The 19065-nt window shown below is 54.6% G+C and overlaps 1 protein-coding gene across 9 annotated transcripts in view; it reads left to right on the plus strand.

Moving 5' to 3' along the window:
* LOC129129018 (uncharacterized) overlaps positions 1-19065 on the plus strand; it is a 99076-nt gene that overhangs the window by 69483 nt on the left and 10528 nt on the right. For 8 of the 9 annotated variants that reach the window (XM_077189337.1, XM_077189345.1, XM_077189340.1 and 5 more), the window contains 32 exons: positions 699-752; positions 1051-1095; positions 1568-1621; positions 2884-2928; positions 3542-3595; positions 4671-4778; positions 5797-5850; positions 6036-6089; positions 6276-6320; positions 6845-6898; positions 7588-7632; positions 8188-8241; positions 9074-9127; positions 9316-9369; positions 9532-9585; positions 9891-9944; positions 10468-10512; positions 11267-11311; positions 12185-12292; positions 12547-12600; positions 12801-12854; positions 13016-13069; positions 14029-14136; positions 14483-14536; positions 15201-15308; positions 15608-15661; positions 16592-16645; positions 16858-16911; positions 17315-17368; positions 18481-18588; positions 18702-18755; positions 18892-18945. In XM_077189337.1, coding sequence (XP_077045452.1) covers positions 699-752; positions 1051-1095; positions 1568-1621; positions 2884-2928; positions 3542-3595; positions 4671-4778; positions 5797-5850; positions 6036-6089; positions 6276-6320; positions 6845-6898; positions 7588-7632; positions 8188-8241; positions 9074-9127; positions 9316-9369; positions 9532-9585; positions 9891-9944; positions 10468-10512; positions 11267-11311; positions 12185-12292; positions 12547-12600; positions 12801-12854; positions 13016-13069; positions 14029-14136; positions 14483-14536; positions 15201-15308; positions 15608-15661; positions 16592-16645; positions 16858-16911; positions 17315-17368; positions 18481-18588; positions 18702-18755; positions 18892-18945 — 1944 coding nt within the window. The remainder of the gene's footprint in view (positions 1-698; positions 753-1050; positions 1096-1567; positions 1622-2883; positions 2929-3541; positions 3596-4670; positions 4779-5796; positions 5851-6035; positions 6090-6275; positions 6321-6844; positions 6899-7587; positions 7633-8187; positions 8242-9073; positions 9128-9315; positions 9370-9531; positions 9586-9890; positions 9945-10467; positions 10513-11266; positions 11312-12184; positions 12293-12546; positions 12601-12800; positions 12855-13015; positions 13070-14028; positions 14137-14482; positions 14537-15200; positions 15309-15607; positions 15662-16591; positions 16646-16857; positions 16912-17314; positions 17369-18480; positions 18589-18701; positions 18756-18891; positions 18946-19065) is intronic. The other variant, XM_077189341.1, reaches the window with a different exon arrangement.

Genomic DNA, 19065 nt, shown 5'->3' on the forward strand with positions numbered 1-19065 from the left:
GATGGGGTGTCCTGGGACGGGGTGTCCTGGGATGGGTGTCCCAGGGTGGGATGGGATGGGGTGTCCCTGGGATGGGTGTCCTGGGATGGGTGCCCCAGGATGGGGTGTCCTGGGATGGGGTGTCCTGGGATGGGTGTCCCAGGGTGGGATGGGATGGGGTGTCCCTGGGATGGGGTGTCCTGGGATGGGTGCCCCAGGATGGGGTGTCCTGGGATGGGGTGTCCCTGGGGTGGTGTGTCCCAGGATGGGATGGGATGGGGTGTCCCTGAGATGGGGTGTCCTGGGATGGATGTCCTAGGGTGGGATGGGATGGGTTGTCCCTGGGGTGGTGTGTCCCTGGGATGGGTGTCCCAGGATGGGATGGAATGGGATGGAGTGTCCCTGGGATGGGGTAGAGTGTTCCAGGATGGGGTGTCCCAGGATGGGGTGTCCCAGGATGGGGTGTCCCTGGGATGGGGTGTCCTGGGATGGGTGTCCCAGGGTGGGAGGCTGTCCCAGGCTCACCCAGCCTGGAGTGATCTTCTCCAGCTGGGATGTGATCCCAAGCCACCCCAAAAGCTGCAGGGGCTGGCTCAGGGGTGGGAATCCTTTCTGTAGCCCTTCGTGTGCCATAAGTGGGAACTCTGGAGCTCCTCAGAGGCTGGGAATTCCCAGCAGAGGTTTGATCCTAATGGCAGCTCCCTGTTCCCCCTGTGCAGGGACCCCAGGGCTTGCAGGGCAGGCGTGGCCCCCCCGGCCCCAGGGGCTCTCAGGTGAGTGGGGCTGTCCTGGGCTGGGTGCATCCCCCCAGTTCTCTTCCAGGAGCTGCTGGGAATTGTCCCCCATGCATTTGGGAAGTGGATGGGAAATCCTTCACCTTGTGGGTTCTTGAGGCCCCCAGAAGTGGATGGGTGGGGAGGGCTGTGCCCCCTGGGTGAGGACATTGTCCCTGAGGTGTGAGGCAGCTCCTGGGCAGGTTCCTGTGGGCTGGGGTCTCATCCACAGAGCAGAACAGGACAGAGCAGCCACATCCCTCTTCTCCCAACATCCCCCTGCCTTTGCTTTTCCCAGGGTCCAGCAGGGCTGGAGGGATCCTCTGGTCCCAAAGGAGACACAGTAAGAGAGTTTTTTGTGACCTTGGTGGGGATGAAGCCCAGGTTGGAGGGATTTCCCTGGAAGGACCTGACATGTGGGGTTGAGGGGGTCCCTGTCCCTGTTTTTGGAGGGGAGAGGGGGCAGCACTTCCAGAATGCCACCTGGTCACGCTGGGGAGGGGACATGGAGGGGCTGGGGGCTGGAATGAGACCCCTGTGCACTCTGGGACAGGGACAGGAGCCAGGGCACGGCTGGGGCTGGGCCAGGGCAGCTCAGGCTGAGCTCAGGGCAAGGTTCTTCCCCCAGAGGGTGCTGGCACTGCCCAGGCTCCCCAGGGAATGGGCACGGCCCCGAGGCTGCCAGAGCTCCAGGAGCCTTTGGGCAGCGCTGCCAGGGATGCCCAGGCTGGGGTTGCTGGGACAGGGGCTGGATTTGATGATCTTTGGGGTCCTTCCAGCTCAGGACATTCTGTGATTCCAGATTCCTCTTGCAGGGTACAGCTGGTGCCCCTGGGGTGAGGGGACAGCTGGGACAGCAGGGCCCTGGGGTGAGTGCAGGGGAAGGGGGTGGCTGGATGTGGGGTGCTCTCATCTGTAGTGGAAACAGGAGATCCCCCAGCCAGGGAATAATGTGCTCTGACTCCATGATTCAGAAGGCTGAACAATTGGTTTATTAAACTATTATAATACATTAATACTGTATTAAACTATACTACAGAAAACCCGTGGCTGTCTGAGACAGCCAGGACACAGCTCTGAGTGATTCAAAGCTGATCACTCAAAACAACTTTCATTGGTGCCCAATTAACAAATCACTTTCAGTAAACAATCTCCATAACACATTCCACATGTGCAAAAACAGGAGCACTGAATAGAGATAAGAATTGTTTTCTCTTCTTGTCTCTGTACTTCTCACTGCCTTCACAAGGAAAAATCCTTGGGAAGTTGTGCCTGCTGCTCTCTGTGAGGAGAGCTGTGGCCACACTCATCCTCCCCCTGACAGCCCCACAGAATCCTGCAGGGAATGCTCAAGTTCCCCAGCTTCCCACAGGGCTGCTGGAGATGCCTCATCCCCAAAGCTCCTCTGCCCCTCCTGCTTTCAGGCACCTCCATTTTTGTTCTTTCCCTGTGGATTTGTCAGCAGAGATGGCCCAGCCCTGCTGATCCCTTCCCTGGGACACCCTTTTCCCAAGGGGTTTGGGTGCTCCAGAGGCTTGGGACACCCTGACCTTCCTCCTGCCTGGCCCAGGTGTCCCCTTCTGTGTCCTGGGACCCCAACCCACAGAGCTGAGAACTGGGGCTTGAATGGGATGAGGGATGAGGGCTGGAATGTGGGGGTGCATTTTGGAGTCGAACAAGGACCTCACCCTCATCTTAGGGGCAGCCTTGGGAGGGTTTGTGGCTCTTCTGGTCCCTTTTTGGGAACAAATCCCACTGGGGAAGGGAGGGTTTGTGACTCTTCTGGTCCCTTTTTGGGGAACAAATCCCACTGGGGAAGGGAGGGTTTGTGACTCTCCTGGTCCCTTTTTGGGAACAAATCGCACTGGGGAAGGGAGGGTTTGTGACTCTTCTGGTCCCTTTTTGGGGAACAAATCCCACTGGGGAAGGGAGGGTTTGTGACTTTTCTGGTCCCTTTTTGGGGAACAAATCCCACTGGGACATCTCAGCAGCAGCCCTGCAGAGCCAAAGTGGTGCCCCCATTTCCCAGCCCATGCCATCCCTGTGCTCTGGGTGGGTTGTCACCTCCAGCAGCACATGCAATACTTCTCTTTGTGTTTTTCTTTTTTAACTTCTCTCTCCCTCTCTGAAGGGTTTTCTTGGCCTGCCAGGTGCAAAAGGCACCCAAGGAGAGCAGGTGAGTGATGACATCCATGGGATCCTGCTTTGGAAGCAGGAGAGCTGTGGCAGAGCAGCCCAAAGCTGCAGCTCTGTGTTCTTTATGTGTGCCTGGACTTGATGCTCGAGTAGGTGCCAGCTGGGGCTGTCTGGGGAGGCAGAGCTGAGCTTGGGCTCCTTTTGCTGGAATTTTCAGCCTTGGGAGTGTCCTGAGGGCTCACACTCATCCTCCCCCTGACAGCCCCACAGAATCCTGCAGGGAATGCCCTGGTTCCCCAGCTTCCCACAGGGCTGCTGGAGATGCAGGGAAGTGGGACTGCTTTGTCCTGAGTTCAGGGACACAGCAGTGAGGATAAAACGCTTGGCATTGTTTTGGTGGTGCCAGAGGTGCCACCGCCAGCTGGGAGCTGGCACTGGCACTGGCATGGACTGCTGGGCTGGGTTTGGTGGGCATGGAACCCAAAAGCTCTGGAGCCAGATCCAGCAGGTCCCTGCTCCCAGCTCAGAGGGGCCCATCCAGAGGAAAGCCCTGACTGGAGCAGGGCAAAATTCCCTTTCTTTGGAGGCAGGATCAGATCCCAGCTTACACCAGGGGTTTCTCACTGTAACCCCCACTGCTGCTGCTCTTGCAGGGCTGCCGAGGTCCAGGTGGAGCCAAGGGAGATTTGGGAGCCAAAGGAGGCAAGGTACTCATTCCCAAGGCTGTGGTGCCTCCAAATGCCACCTGGAGGTCCCTGGTCACGCTGGGGAGGGGACATGGAGGGGCTGGGTGCTGGAATGAGACCCCTCTGCACTCTGGGCCAGGGACAGGAGCCAGGGCACGGCTGGGGCTGGGCCAGGGCAGCTGAGGCTGAGCTCAGGGCAAGGTTCTTCCCCCAGAGGGTGCTGGCACTGCCCAGGCTCCCCAGGGAATGGGCACAGCTCCTGGAGCTGCTCCCTCTGTGCTTTACCCAGCTGTGGGTGGCTGGGGCTGCCAAGGACTCTGGACCCTGTTGAATTTGCAGGCAATCCCAACAAGGGAAGAGATGAGAATCTTGACTCCATGTTTCAGAGGGCTGATTTATTATTTTATGATATATATTTTATTAAAAGATAATGATATACTAAAACTCTACTAACAGAATAGAAGAAAGGATTTCATCAGAAGGCTAGAAAAGAATAAATACATTATAATAATAAATTATAATATATATATAAATGAGAATATATAAATAATTATATATAAAATGATAATAATAAAATATCATTTATATATATAAAAATAATAATATGATATATTTATATAAAAATAATTAATGATAATAAAATCTTGTGACTAACCTGAGAGTCCAAGCCAGCTGACTGTGATTGGCCATTAATTAGAAACAACCACATGAGCCCAATCCCAGATGCACCTGTTGCATCCCACAGCAGCAGATAACCATTGGTTACATTTTGTTCCTGAGGCCTCCCAGTTTCTCAGGAGAAAAGGATCCTAATGAGAGGATTTTTCAGAAAATGTGTCTGTGACAGGGTTGTGGGGTCTGTGACAGCCAGGCAGCTCATTCTGTGCTGATCCCACCACCTGATCCATCCTTCCCTGCTCCACCTCCTTTGGCTGTTTCAACAATGAATTTCCCCATTCTGGTGGCCCAGGGATTCTGGGGGAGGAGGGTTTGGGGTGCTCCCCATGTCAGTGATGGCTTCTCCAGGGAATTCCTGCCTGTGGATCAGGGTGTGGCTGTCCCTGCTTTGTGACATTCTGTGTTTTGTTCCTCCAAGGGCCCACGAGGAGCACAAGGAGCCAAAGGCCCTGCAGGAGCCCGGGGCCAGGGGGGCTTGCAGGGCTTCCCCGGCCCCCGAGGGGCTGCAGGGCCACGGGGACCAGACGTGAGTGCCACTGCTGGAAAGGAGAGTCATGAGGGACAACACACGTGTGTCACCTGTGTCACAGCTTGGGGACAGCCCTGAGAGGGCCACCAGTGCTGATTGATGGGATCTCTCCTAAGGGATGCCTTGAACAGCATTGAGGAGCTTGGCCCTGAGCCCCCAGCAAACCAAGCTGTGCCCTGCCTGCTCCACACCTCGTCACCCCAAAATTCTCTGCTGGGTTCACTGATGCCAGAGCAGCCTCAGGCACAGCATTGCCAGCCCTCCCCAGCTGCCTCAGCCCAGCAGCTCTGCAGGATCCTGCTCTGGGTCAGCTCCTTTGCAGCTTTTGGGAGCAGAGGGTTCATGGATTGCTCATTTTGTGCCCCTCTCTGGCTCCTGCCAGGCTCCTGGAGCCTGTGCTGGCAGCCTGAAGGGCTTTGGGGATGCTTTTTCCTGCAGTGTGTGCTCTGAGGGACCTGTCTGGGAGACTGAAGCCACCTCCAGCCCCGTGTTTGAGGCTGGCTGCTGGTCCCTAGTGATTCCCAGCTTCTCAGGAAAAAGAGGATTATTTTCCCACCCACCTTTGCAGTCTGTAGGGGCTGCCCTCCCACTCCCAGGGCTTTTGGGATACCTTCCTGGACCTGCTCTTTGGCTCTCCAGGATGAGGAACAGCTCTTCCCACCTCTCAGGAGCTGGGGATGCAGCAGGAGTCCTCTCCTGCCTTGTCCCCCCTCCCAGGCAGTGCTTCTGGGCTGCAGCAGGGAGCAACCTTGGCACAGCACTCCTTGGAATTGCCTTTAATTTGTCCACCAGGAAACAAAAACATTCAACCATGTCATTTTGGGCCACACCAAACTGCTGAGATTTTTCTGTCTGCCTGGTTTTTTAACCCTGGAGCACGGGGGAAATCCCCATTCCCACCAGAGCTCCATTATTGATGTCACCTCTGGTCACACTCACAGTGGTTTTCCCTACACCAGCAGCAGGATCTGGGGCTGTGTTTTCCCTGGCTGATTCCTCCCCTCTCTCCTGGCAGGGGGAAGAAGGTCAGATTGGCCCTGCAGGGCTAAACAGCAGCGAGGGCCCCAAGGTCAGTGCCAGAATTTGCTGCTTTCCCAGGGGCTGCCCCCTGCCTTGCATGGCAAGCAGGGATGTGGCCGCCCTGCCAGGCTCTCAGGGGCACCATCCTGGGGGGGGCTCCAGCCTCTTGGCCCCCTCCCCTGCCCTGCTCCTGTAGCTTTGCAATCTCTGTGTTTTCCTTTGTGTGGATTTTAGGGATGCCAAGGACCCGACGGCCCCAAGGGAACCCCAGGACCACGGGGAGCCCGGGTAATTAAAGGGGTGCTGGGATTTGGGTCTTGGAGCAGCTTTGGCTGTGGGGGATTGAAACAAGCCTGGATTGAAACATCCCTCCCTTGGCTTGGGATGTGCTGGGACAGAGCACATCCTTCAGGCATAAGATTTTCCTCCAAATCTGCAGCTGGGGATGGTTTGGTGATTCCTGGTGTTTTGCAGGGCCGTGTGGGGCAGCGTGGGCTGGTTGGAGTGCCTGGACTGCCTGTAAGTAGAGGATATCCCACATCCCTGGGCTGCCATGGGGAGCTGCTGGCTCTGGGACATGGGAGCAGCATCCTGGGACGTGGCCAGACCAAAGGGTCAGGAATTTGAGCAGGAAAAGTTGGGGATGAGCAGCTCAGGCTGTGGCACGTTGTTGCATTTTGACAAACCACCTGCTCAACACCACAGCTTCCTCCAGAACGCTGAGCACAGAAAATTCCAGGAAAGAACTTTATAAGGAAGCTCTGTTATTCAGAGCTGAGGCTGGTGAAGAAGCCAGGAATAAATAGCTGGGGCAGGAGGAGGGAAAACCCAGCTGAGGTGTTCCTGGTGGGAACAGCTCCCCTCCCACGTGGATGTTATTTCCCATCCCAAGGTGGGATGGAGCAGGGAGGAGCTGCTGGAACTGTGGGATGAGCTGTGCACCGAGGAATTCAGAGCTGATGTCCCCCATTGTCACCCTGAGGGGAGGCTCTGGGGCTGCAGGAGCCCTTGTGGGGCCACCCTGAGGCAAACTCTCCCTGCAGGGCTCGCGGGGCGCGCCGGGAGCGGAGGGCGCAGAAGGAAAGCCTGGTACACAGGTTCCCATCCTACATCTGTACTTGCCTGGGGACAGGGTGCTGGCAAGGGTGACAGGGGCAGCTGAGCCCATGGGGACACCCCCAACCTCCCATCCCTGTGGCTGTGTGGGACAAGACTTTGATACCATCAGTGGGGTCAATTCCCAACCTCCCATCCCTGTGAATGTGTGGGACAAGACCTGATGCCATCAATGGGGTCACTGCCCAGCCTCCCATCCCTGTGAAAGTGTGGAACAAGACCTTGATGCCATCAATGGGGTCAATTCCCAACCTCCATCCTTGTGGCTGTGTGGGACAAGACCTTGATGCCATCAATGGGGTCACTGCCCAACCTCCCATCCTTGTGGCCATGTGGGACAAGACCTTGATGCCATCAATGGGGTCAATTCCCAACCTCCATCCTTGTGGTTGTGTGGGACAAGACTTTGATACCATCAGTGGGGTCAATTCCCAACCTCCCACCCCTGTGAATGTGTGGGACAAGACCTGATGCCATCAATGGGGTCACTTCCCAACCTCCCACCCCATGGCCATGTGGGACAAGACTTTGATACCATTAGTGGGGTCACTTCCCATCCTCCCTGGGGCTTTTTGTGGTTGTGTGGGACAAGACCTTGATACCATGGACTTTGCCATGATGGGGACTGGGAGATGCTGTTCTCCATCCTCATCCTCATCTTCTCGTGCAGGGCCACCCAGGGATCATGGGCAGCCCAGGCAGGAGGGGACCACTGGTGAGTAGAGCTGATTTCTGCCCTCCATCCCTCTGCTGAGCTTTATCCCTTTGGGAATGTGCCTCCAAAGCATGTCCATGGGCAGCTGGAGGGTGCTCCTCTGGGAATCCTGCTGGGGGGGAAGGATTGGGAACAGGGCAGGGGCATTTCCCACCCCTGGCACTGCTAGCTGAACAGATCCAGCAGCAAGACCAGGGCTGGCAGCAGGTTTGCCCTTCTGCAGGATATCATATATTTATCTTTGCTCTGAAATGTAAAAAAAAATAAGAAATAAAAATCTGGTGCTTCCCTCAAAAGAGTGGATGAAAAGTGGGTCAGAGACACACCTGAGTGCTGCCAGCATCACACAGAGTGTCTGGGGGCACGAGTGGGTGTTTGTCTGTGTAGTGATTCCAGAGGAATCCAGGAGCTGGATTTTAAGGAAAAGCCTCAGGGCTGCCTTGACCAGGCTGGGCCCTTCCCCTGTGCTTTGGGTGGGGCTCAAACCTGGGGCTGAGTCTCTCCATCCTCCTCTCTGCCCTCCCTCCATGGTTCCTCTGCTGCCCTTCCCTCCAGGGATTTGCTGGTTTGCCAGGGGGCCGTGGGCACGCTGGAACTCCTGGATCCATAGTAAGGAAAAAAGAAAATGTTCCTCTGCATGAAGTGTGTGTTTTCCTAGGTGGGATGTCAGTGGGGCTGGTGCTGCTGGTGGGGAATGTGGGAATTTCCTTGGGAATCAGGGCATCTGTAGGACCTGATCTCAGCTGCTTGATAAAAGACATTAAAAAGCCTCAATGGTGGAAATAACTGGGGCTAGGGAAGAGCAGAATCACTCCCCCAAGGAATCAGCCTGCTCCAGGAACTGTGCAGCCTTCCTGAGCCTGGCAGGTTGTCCATGGGGAATGGCTGCTCATGGAAACCCTCCATGGCTGAGCAGGAGCTGGCTCTGGGTCCTGGGAGGAGATCCCAGTGGCAGAGGGTGGCACAGGTTCAGGGGGAGGGTGCTGGCACTGCCCAGGCTCCCCAGGGAATGGGCACGGCCCCGAGGCTGCCAGAGCTCCAGGAGCCTTTGGCCAGCGCTGCCAGGGATGCCCAGGCTGGGGTTGCTGGGACAGGGGCTGGGCTGGGACAGGGGCTGGACTCAATCCTGGTGGGTCCCTCCCAGCTCAGTGCCCTGGGATGGAGACCTGGAACAGTTCCTGCAGCTGGAACAGGAGCTTGAGAGAGCTTGCACTCAGCTGGGCTTGGTGGTGATGTTGAGAGCAAGGATTGTCACCTGCCCTGGTGACAGCCCTGCCAGCCATGGGGGCTGGCATGCAGGAGCCACCAGGACCAGGCACAATGGCTGAGTTTGCCCCCTGTGACCCTGTTGGCCCCACGAGCTCAGGGGCAGCAGTGGGGGCTTAGGGGGGCTCAGCTCCTCTCTCCTCTGACTGACACCTCCTCCCAAATAACCCCAAAGGGATCTCCAGGAAAGCCTGGACCTGATGGAGACCCGGGCTGCTTGGGCCCAAAGGTGAGAGCTGGGGTTTGGGGGGTGGTTGGGGCAGTGATGGGGCTGCACAGCCCCCAGAGGCTCTGGGCTGCTCTGGGGGGCTCCCATGGAGTCAGCCCAGGGGATCCTGTGGGATCACTGAGCAAGGGAGGGGGCCTGGCTGCATCCCAGGAGTGGGGCTTTGCTGATTCCCTTGTTTTGCCTGCCAGGGGCTGCCTGGGAAGCCGGGCTTGGAGGGGCCACAAGGACCTGTGGGCGCCTATGTAAGTGACAGAGGGGACACAGCAGGGGCTGGACTGGGAGGAGGCTGCAGCAGCCTCCAGCTGGGCACTCACCACCCTCCCAGGGCTCCTCCTTTCCCTTCTCCCAAAAATACAGAGACACCAGGCAGCTCCAGCTGGCTCTTAACCCCAAGCTCTTCCCAGGGCTATCCAGGACCTGCTGGAGACCGCGGGAGGTTGGGACGCAGGGGAGACAAGGTAGGGATGGGACACCCCCTCCAGCACTGGCAGCATTGGAAGCGTTGCTGGGATGAGTTTTGAAGCCAGTGGGTGGGTTTGGAGGTGGCCACAGTCTCCAGCAGCCATGGTGGGAGGAGAACAGCTGGATCTGCCTCCCACAGCAGGTGAACCATTGGCACTCCAGCACCTCCTCTGCCCAAACACCTCTGGATTGTTCTAAGAGCTGCTTTCCATTTGTTTTGTTGAGCTTTTTTAAATTTCAAAAAATAATTTTTTGCATTAAAACGTACAGAGGAAAGGAAATCTTTCTTGCCTCCTAACAGGGAGAAAGAGGAGCTCAAGGTCCACCAGGATTTCCAGGAAAAGCTGGTCCAAAGGTAAGCACTGTTTGCTGCTGTTCTGGGCAGCTCCAGCCCCTGGAAAGCCCCAGGCAAGTTGTCTGTGCTGGGCTGGGAATGGGGAAAATGGGAAAGCTTTGCCATAGGGTGTGCAGACCCTGAGAGGCATTCTCTGGCTTAGGGAGACACAAGAAGCTTCCCTCAAAGGCTGTTTGACCCCATTGGCCCCTTCCCCTTGTTCCTATTTCCCTCAGCCACTCCCTCCCTATTCCCCCTCTGGCCCTCATCCTTGCACTGCCCCCATTGCACTGATCAGCCCCTACCTCTGGGGACACAAAGCCCTGGGCTCCCCCCTGAGTGCTGCCTTTGGACCCTGACATCTCACTGTGCAGCTGAATTAAACATCTGGGGATACAATGCAAAGCCCCTTTTTGCTTCCTTCCCCTGGGTGTTATTAGCAGCTTTTTCACCTGCTGCAATAGGGAACTTTTGCCAGTCTTGCAGTTAAATTGGCAGGGGGCTCAGCCAGGGCTGTGTCACCCATGGTGCTCTTGTCCCCCAGGCCCTGCCAGGTCCCCCTGGTCCTCGTGGTGCTCCTGGCTCCCAGGTAGGGCTCTCCTTGCTCCCTGCACTCCTGGTTGCTCCAATCCCTCTGCATGGGTGTGTGAGCTGCAGCATGGATCCATCCCACAGCCCTTGCTGGGGGCAGGCAGGACCCTGGTCCCACTCCCTGCTGGCTGGGCTCTGTCCTGAGGCAGCACAGACACTGCTCAGATGGTCCCATATTGTATTTGCAGGAACCCCTGTGGCAGGGAGGAATGATGAATCTGACTCCATGTGCTCAGAAGGCTTAATTTATTACTTTATAATACTAAAATATATTTAAGATATATATATAAAATATAAGTATTATAGTATACTAATATAAATATATTAGTATACTATAATACTATACTAAACTATACAAAAGAATACAGAAGGGATACTTACAGAAGACTAAAAAGATAATAATGAAAACTCCTGACTCTCTCCAGAGCCCTGACACAGCTTGGCCCTGATTGGCCAAAGAGTGAAAACAACTCCCAGCAGAATGCAATGGAACAATCACCTGTGGGTGAACAATCTCCAAACACATTCCACATGAGCACAACACAGGAGAAGCCAATGAGATGAGAATTGTTTTCCTTTTCTCTGAGGCTGCTCAGCTTCCCAGGAGAAAAACCCTGGGTGAAGGGATTTTTCAGAGAATGTGAATGTGAATTGTGAATGCCACAGTCCCAAGCCAAGGGGATTTCTCTGAGCAAAGCCTCCCCCTGGTCCCAGTTCCATGGACACACTGCTGAACATCTTTCTTTCCCCAGGGCAGAACAGGTGACCCAGGTCCTCGAGGGCTCCCAGGGCTGCCTGTAAGTGCAGAGCTGCACCTTGCTGGGCTGGGGGGTGTCCCACAGGGTGGGAATCTGTTGGAACCCTGGCTGCTGAGAATTTCAGATTTCTGTGCTGACAGACACTGACCCCAAGAGAACACTGCATTTGACCTGAGGCCGTGGAGAAGGCTTCCAAAATGGAATGATAGAACTGGGATTGTGGGTGTGGAGTTTGAATAGAAGTGTGTGATATCACAGGGTGAAAAACTTAAATAAGTTTTAGGATATAGTGCTATATATATATATATACATACATACATATATATATATATATATAGCAAGGTGGAGGTTTTAGGGCAGAGGCTGGTCCTTCTTTTTCACTTTTTTCTTCATAGGTTTAAGTAGTATTGTGTAATTAGATAAAAAATTCCACGTTGCAGGCCACAGGTGGTTTGTTATTGGGTGAAAAGTAAAAATAATTTAAGTGTCATTTCTTAATTAGACAGTTTATCTTTAAAATACCTCATAGAAAGAGGAATACAGTTCCATTTTTAATTTGTTAGAGTGAAGTACTGTAGAACTCACAGTTTGTGAGACTGTAATATAAAACATCTGAGTCCAAACAAGAAATACTGACGCACATTTAACCCTGACCCTAGAGCAAAAAAACCCCAAAAACTCAACAGACATTGGTGCCCACTCCAGGGCATTTTCATCCCTGGGGTGGTTGTGGGGCAGGGAACACCCCAAACCCTGTGTGTGTGGGTGTGGGGACAGCAGTGTCCTGCACCTGGAGCAGATGGCACCTTTCAACCCTGAGGTGACCCAAGTGCATCAGCCACGGGGCTTTCTCTGGCTTAGCCCTCCCAGAGCTGTGTTTTGGGGGGCCTGAGGGGCTTTCTGGCCTTGCAGGGTGTTCCTGGCACAAGAGGGCAGGATGGCATGCCCGGGAAGGCTGGTGCAGGTGGAGAAAGGGGCGCTCCTGGAGCAGCTGGGGCTGCTGGCCCGCCTGGCTACCCGGTGAGTGCTGCTGGGAGCCCTGCCCTGAGCCTCTCAGGAGGACAGGGATTGGGGCTTTTCCTGCAGCTGCACCTGTGGGGAGCTCCCTGAAGCACCTGCAGGAAGGGAAGGAAAGGGGAAATGTTGCAGGGAGCATGGATTCCCTTCCCACACTATGCGTGGTGTGTCAGGACATCCCAGACCCCCCTCAGGAGCTGCAAAGGCTCCTGAGCTCGGGCCAAGTCCCTCTGCTGATGTGGGGTGTTTGTTCTCAGGGCCAGGAAGGTCCAAATGGACGTGAAGGACCTGCAGGGATGAGAGGAGACAAGGTGAGCACAAAGGAGAGGATTTGGTTTCCCTGGGAGCTGCCCAGAGCCTCGGGCTCGCCCCACTGACCTCCCTGGGGCTGGGGGGGCCAGCACTGCTCCCAGCTTGGCCCCATTGCTGTGGGATGGGGATTTGCATCTCGGGGAGCTGCAGGGATAGAGATCCACCACAGCTGCTTGTCCTGCCTTTGTGTCCTCTGCAGGGTGAGGTGGGAGATCCCGGGGCAGCCGGAGTCCGCGGGCTGGATGGGGAGCAGGTACAGCAGCTGGGACCTGTGTGCCCACCCCAGTGGGGCTGCTCCAGCCTCCCCCTCCCCAGCTCCCTGCTCCAAGGATGGCAGCAGGCTGCTGATCCTCAAACAAGCCAGAAGGTTAAAGCTGGGAGCTGTGCTAGGGCTGGGCTTTGTTTCCTCCACAGGGACCACCAGGACCACCAGGAGCAGAGGGTCAGCTGGGGCCCAAGGGTGAGCAGGTGGGTGCTGGGGGTGATGCTGGGTCACACCTGAGTCCATGGCACGTGTTTGAAACCCCTCCCCAGCATCCTCATGCCTGGGGATTGACGTTGCTGGGCATGGTAGGGGGGGTCCTATAAGAAAACTGGGGTTTTTCCCAGTGTGGTGGTGTTTGTGGGTCACAGGACAAGGGAAGGGATGAGAATCTTGACTCCATGTTTCAGAAGGCTGGTATCATATTTTTATATTATATAATATATAATATAAAAATATGATAGATGAGATATAAAATATGATTGATGAGATATGAGATCGTAATATCATATATATAATATAATATAAAAATATTATATTACATTATATTATATTTATTATAATATATAATATAATAAAATATATATTGTATAATATAATACATTATATATATTACATTATATTTATTATAATACTATATATAATAAATATAATATAATATAGTATTGCTTATATTATATATATTATATGATATTACAATCTCATATCTCATCAATAATATTTTATATCTCATCTATCATATCTATATATTATATATTATATATTATATATTATATATTATATATTATATATTATATATATTATATATGCTATACTAAAACTATACTAAAGAAAGAGAAAGGAGACATCAGAAGGCTAGCAAGGAAGGGAATGGAATCATAATAAAACCTTGTGTCTGCTCACAGCCTTGATACAGGTGGCTGTCATTGGTCATCAAGTAAAAACAATTCACATGCTGGGTAAACAATTCTCTAAATCACATTCCAAAGCAGCAAAACATGGAGAAGCTGAAGCTTCCCAGCTTCTCAGGAGAAAAAATCCTGGCAAAAGGATTTTTCAGAAAATACATCTGTGACATTCCAATATGGGAAATGATGGTGGGCAGAGCCAGGCTCAGCTGGAATAGGCAGCCAGGAATCATCCTGGTCATCTCCATCCTGTCCAGGGAGAGGCAGGAACCCGTGGAGCTCCAGGCATCAGAGGGAGCCCTGGGGAGCCGGGGGACGCGGGGACAGAGGGGCCACCAGGACGGCCTGGGAAGCAAGGCAAGGAGGTACGGGAATGGGAAAGGGAATGGGAAAGGGATTGGGAAAGGTGCTGCCTCTAGACCCTGCCCCTGCCGTGGCTTTGCCCCACAGAGCCTGGATACTCTCTGGGGGTTGATGATTTGGGGTCCCCATGCTGGGCAAGGTGTGCTCAGCATTTTGTCCCCTCTCACTTTTGGGGTACCAGGGTGATCTCCCAGCACAGGAGGTGAGGCTGTGCCTTACCCAGCATCAAAATCCTGGCCAGGGGAGGGTGGAAAAGCCCATGGAAGTCAAAGCCCAGCTTTTAACCCACCCTGGGATGGGGCTGGGGAGCAGCTGCTGTGTCTGATGTGGGCATTTCCCCCTGGGCAGGGTGACACTGGTGACACTGGGGACCCGGGCGAGCCAGGACTGCAGGGACGGAAGGTGAGGGGTGTCTCTAACCCTGTCCCTCTTTGCAGCACCTCAGGAACACCCTTGGCCTGCTCAGCCTCTGAGACCATGTTCACAGGGGTCTTAGGATGAGGGAAGAGATGAGGATCTGACTCCATGTTTCAGAAGTTTTATTTTATGTTATTATTATATTCAGAAATTATTATTTTATGATCTATATTACATTAAAACTATACTAAAAGAATAGAAGAAAGGATTTCATCAGAAGGCTGGCTAAGAATACAAAAAGAAAGAATGATAACAAAGGCTTGTGGCTTGGACAGAGAGTCTGAGCCAGCTGACTGTGATTGGCCATTAATGAGAAACAACCACATGAGCCCAATCCCAGATGCACCTGTTGCATTCCACAGCAGCAGATAACCATTGGTTACATTTTGTTCCTGAGGCCTCTCAGCTTCTCAGGAGGAAAAATCCTAAGGAAAGGATTTTCCATAAAAGATGTCTGTGACAAACCTCTGCTGCTCCATGGTGGGGACAGAGCAGGACAGGGGTGTCCCCATGGCTGAGGAGCAGCCCAGGGTGACCTGCTCTCTGTGGCACCTGGCCAGAGGGTGACACAGCTCTCCTCCATGCAGAAGCTCATTTATTGCTGTTCCTTTTCCCTCTTTGTGGTGACACTTTCTCTATCCCTGAGCAGGGCAATGCTGGCCCCAGGGGCCCTCCTGGAATTCCTGGTCCAGGAGCTGCCACAGGTGAAATTGGAGGCAAAGGGCAGAAGGGAGAGAAGGGCCGAGAAGGTTTGCTGGCAAGTACAGCTGGGGCTGGGCTCCCTCACCCTCCAGTGTCCCCAAGGCTGGCTGAGGGCTGCCAAGGGGGGCACCCACCCCTGCTGGGAAACCTTGGGCTCTGGGAGCTGCAGAAAACCCTAGGAACTGTTAAATCTCCATAATTAGGGAGTTTCATGTCTCACAGGCATGACACCAAAATTGGATCTTGCTGGCACAAAAGGGTGGTTTGGGTTTGTGGGGCACTTTGGGGACAATGCTTCCTCCAGGCAAACTCCAGCCCTGCCAGGCTGGGAACATGTCTGCCTCTGTGTGCCAGGGCCAGGGTGGTGTCACCGGAGCTGCAGGACCTGCTGGAGCCAGAGGATGGTTTGTAAGTCAGATCATGTCCCCTGTCCCTTTCCAACCTGTCTCACACATGGTGAGGGGACATTTGTGTGACTGGGAGCACTGGGAGGGCCCATTTCTGTCCCAGACCTGGTGAGGGGACATTTGTGTGACTGGGAGCGCTCAGAGGGGACATTTGTGTGACTGGGAGCACTGGCAGGGACCCATTTCTGTCCCAGACCTGGTGAGGGAACATTTGTGTGACTGGGAGCGCTCAGAGGGGACATTTGTGTGACTGGGAGCACTGGCAGGGACCCATTTCTGTCCCAGACCTGGTGAGGGAACATTTGTGTGACTGGGAGCGCTCAGAGGGGACATTTGTGTGACTGGGAGCACTGGCAGGGACCCATTTCTGTCCCAGACCTGACAGGGGACATTTGTGTGACTGGAAGCACTGGGCAGGGCCCATGTCTGTCATGGGTCTGGTGAGGGGACATTTGTATATGACTGGGAGCACTGGGAGGGGACATTTGTGTGACTGGAAGCACTGGGCAAGGCCCATCTCTGTCACAAGCCTGCCAGGGGACATTTGCGTGACTGGGAGCACTGGAAAAGCCCATCTCTGTCCCAGACCTGGTGAGAGGACATTTGTGTGACTGGGAGCACTGGGCAGGGCCCACATCTGTCATGGGTCTGGTGAGGGGACATTTGTATATGACTGGGGGCACTGGGAGGGGACATTTGTGTGACTGGGAGCACTGGGAGGGGATATTTGTGTGACTGGGAGCACTGGGCAAGGCCCATCTCTGTCACAGGCCTGCCAGGGGACATTTGTGTGACTGGGAGCACTGGGAGGGGACATTTGTGTGACTGGGAGCACTGGGAGGGCCCTGCCTCTGTCACAGGCCTGCCAGGGGACATTTGTGTGACTGGCAGGGCTGGGTGACCCGGGCTCCTCTGCTTGTGCCCTGAACAGGGGGGGACAGGACTCCGAGGTCCTCCTGGGCTCGACGGTCCCGAGGGAGAGAAGGTACAGAGAGATGATGGCTCCAACCCTTCACCTCTGGGTGAAACTCCCTTTTCTGGCCTCTTCCCAAGCTCTCCCAGTGGGAATGTGCTGGCACTGGGTGTCCTGGGCAGGCTGGTGACAGGGGGACCTGCCATGGGACACCCCTGAGATGCAGAACCAGCAAGGCAGGGAAGGGTTTTCCATGGACAGAGCTGTTTCCCCTCCTTCCCCAGGGAGATCCAGGGCCACGGGGCATGGATGGACCTGCTGGGGCTGCAGGATTTGAGGTACTGATGCCTGGAATGTTGCAGAGCTGGGAATTGCCAAAGGCTTCCCCAGCTCTTCCCTATTTCCAGTACAACCCAAAGGATTTATTGCCCCTTCGCTGGCCAGGTCAGGGGGCTCAGAAATGAGGAGGGGGTTTAACACCTCATACCTCAGCACTGACTCCCAAAACCCTAAAACCCCAAACTCCCAGCACCTAAACCCCCAAAATCAGACTCTTTCCAGCACCCAGTGGTGCCTCATGGAAAACCTGTTCCTGCTGCTGAATCCTGTTCACTCCCACGTGGTTCCCAGGGCTGTCTTGGCCAGTCAGAGCATGGGATATGGGACAAGGTGCTCCAGGTCCCCTCAGAGGTGAAGGACACGGTGCTGAGGGGCTTTTTCTGAACCCCCATGTCCCCACAGGGACAGGCTGGAGATGATGGAGCGAAGGGAGATGGTGGCAAGCCTGGCCCGGTGGTGAGTACCAGCTCTGCCCCCAAAAATTCCCTTGGGAAAGAAGTTTGGTGGCATTTTGGGATGTGTCTCACCCTGGGGGTGGCTGCAAGGTGAGCTCTGCCAGCCTGGCCATGGTTCCCAGCTCTGGGACTGAGTCACTGCTTCCTTGGATTTCCCACAGCAGAAGCTCCCAAAAGGAATGTTAATAGAGCTGTTAAGAAAGGAATTTTAATAGAGCTGTTAAAAGCCATGCCAAAGTGCCAGGGCTGTTGCACAGGTAACGCTGGGCTGCTGCAATCTGCCTGAGGCAGCTCCAGGGCTCTGCATTTCCCCTCCTTGGAGCAGACCCACAGGTGTCCCTGTGGCTCCAGGAGCTGCCCAGTGCCCCAGGATGGGCATTCTGGGCATGGCAGAGAGCCCCAGATGTGTTATGGATGCCCCAAGCTCAGCTGAAGGATAAATCCCACCTGCATCCCAGTTTTCCCATCTTGCAGTGCCACTCTGCCCAGGCAAGACGTGCCCTGATGGAATCCCAGAATTGGGTTGGAAGGGACCTCAAAGCTCTTTGGATTCCATCCCCTGCCATGGGCAGGGACACTTTCCACAGGTTGCTCCAAGCCTTTAGCTTGGGTGATTTGCTGGGAGAGGTCAGGCTCTGGAGTAAACTCTGGGTGGATTTGCTGTGGAATAAACTGCAGGGAGATTTGCTGTGGAATAAAGTGCAGGGGGATTTGCTGTGGAATAAATTCCAGGGGGATTTGCTGTGGAATAAACTCTGGGCAGATTTGCTGTGGAATGAACCCCAGGGTTTATTCCCCAGGGGGGTTTGCTGTGGAATAAACCCCAGGGGTGTTTCCTCTGGAATAAACTTCAGGGGGTTTGCTGTGGAATGAATTCCAGGGGGTTTGCTGTGGAATGAATTGCAGGGGGGCTGCTATGGAATAAACTCTGGGGAGTTTGCTGTGGAATGAATCCCAGGGGGTTTGCTGTGGAATAAATTCCAGGGGGTTTGCTGTGAAACAAACTGCAGGGGAATTTGCAAAGCTCAGTGCAGCTGAAGTCCCTCGAGGGGCAGCTGCTCAGGCCCTGCTGAAGACAGGGGTGAGCAGTGTCCCCCTCTCTGTGCCCTGCAGGGCTCACAGGGGGCTCAGGGCCTGGCAGGTGCCCCAGGGCTCCGGGGCTTCACCGGGCACGAGGGCGCCAGAGGAGTGGTGGGCACCAAGGGCCAGCCAGGCCAGCAGGTAACACCTGTGCTCCATGGGGGACACCCATGGCACAGCTCTCCCTGGGGACAAGAGCCCCAGCTGTGCCTTCCCTGCTGCCAGCCTCATGTTTTGTCCCCAAATGAACTCAGGGGACTCTCGGGCCACCGGGTGAAGCTGGAGCCACCGGGCTGAGTGGCACTGAGGTGAGTGGGCTCCTCTCTGCCCCATTCCCTGCCCCAGCTTTTCCAGCCTCCCCCATCTGTGTCCCTCACAGAATAACCCAAATATCTGAATAACCCAAAGGTTTGGATTTGCTTTGAATTCTGTTTTTCTTCTTAGGGCCTGGTGGGTGCAAAAGGGGAGCCAGGAGAGCCAGGAAAACCAGGACAAATGGTGAGGAGTGGGATGGAGCCAGTGGAATGGACAAATGGTGGGAGTGCTGGTTCTCCCTGACAGAGGCTGGGGATGCTGGCATCTCCTGGAGGTGTAAAAGTCCAATGCAGGCACCATCTC

The sequence above is a fragment of the Agelaius phoeniceus genome, chromosome 21, assembly GCF_051311805.1.
Source record: "Agelaius phoeniceus isolate bAgePho1 chromosome 21, bAgePho1.hap1, whole genome shotgun sequence".
NCBI classification, from domain to species: domain Eukaryota; kingdom Metazoa; phylum Chordata; class Aves; order Passeriformes; family Icteridae; genus Agelaius; species Agelaius phoeniceus.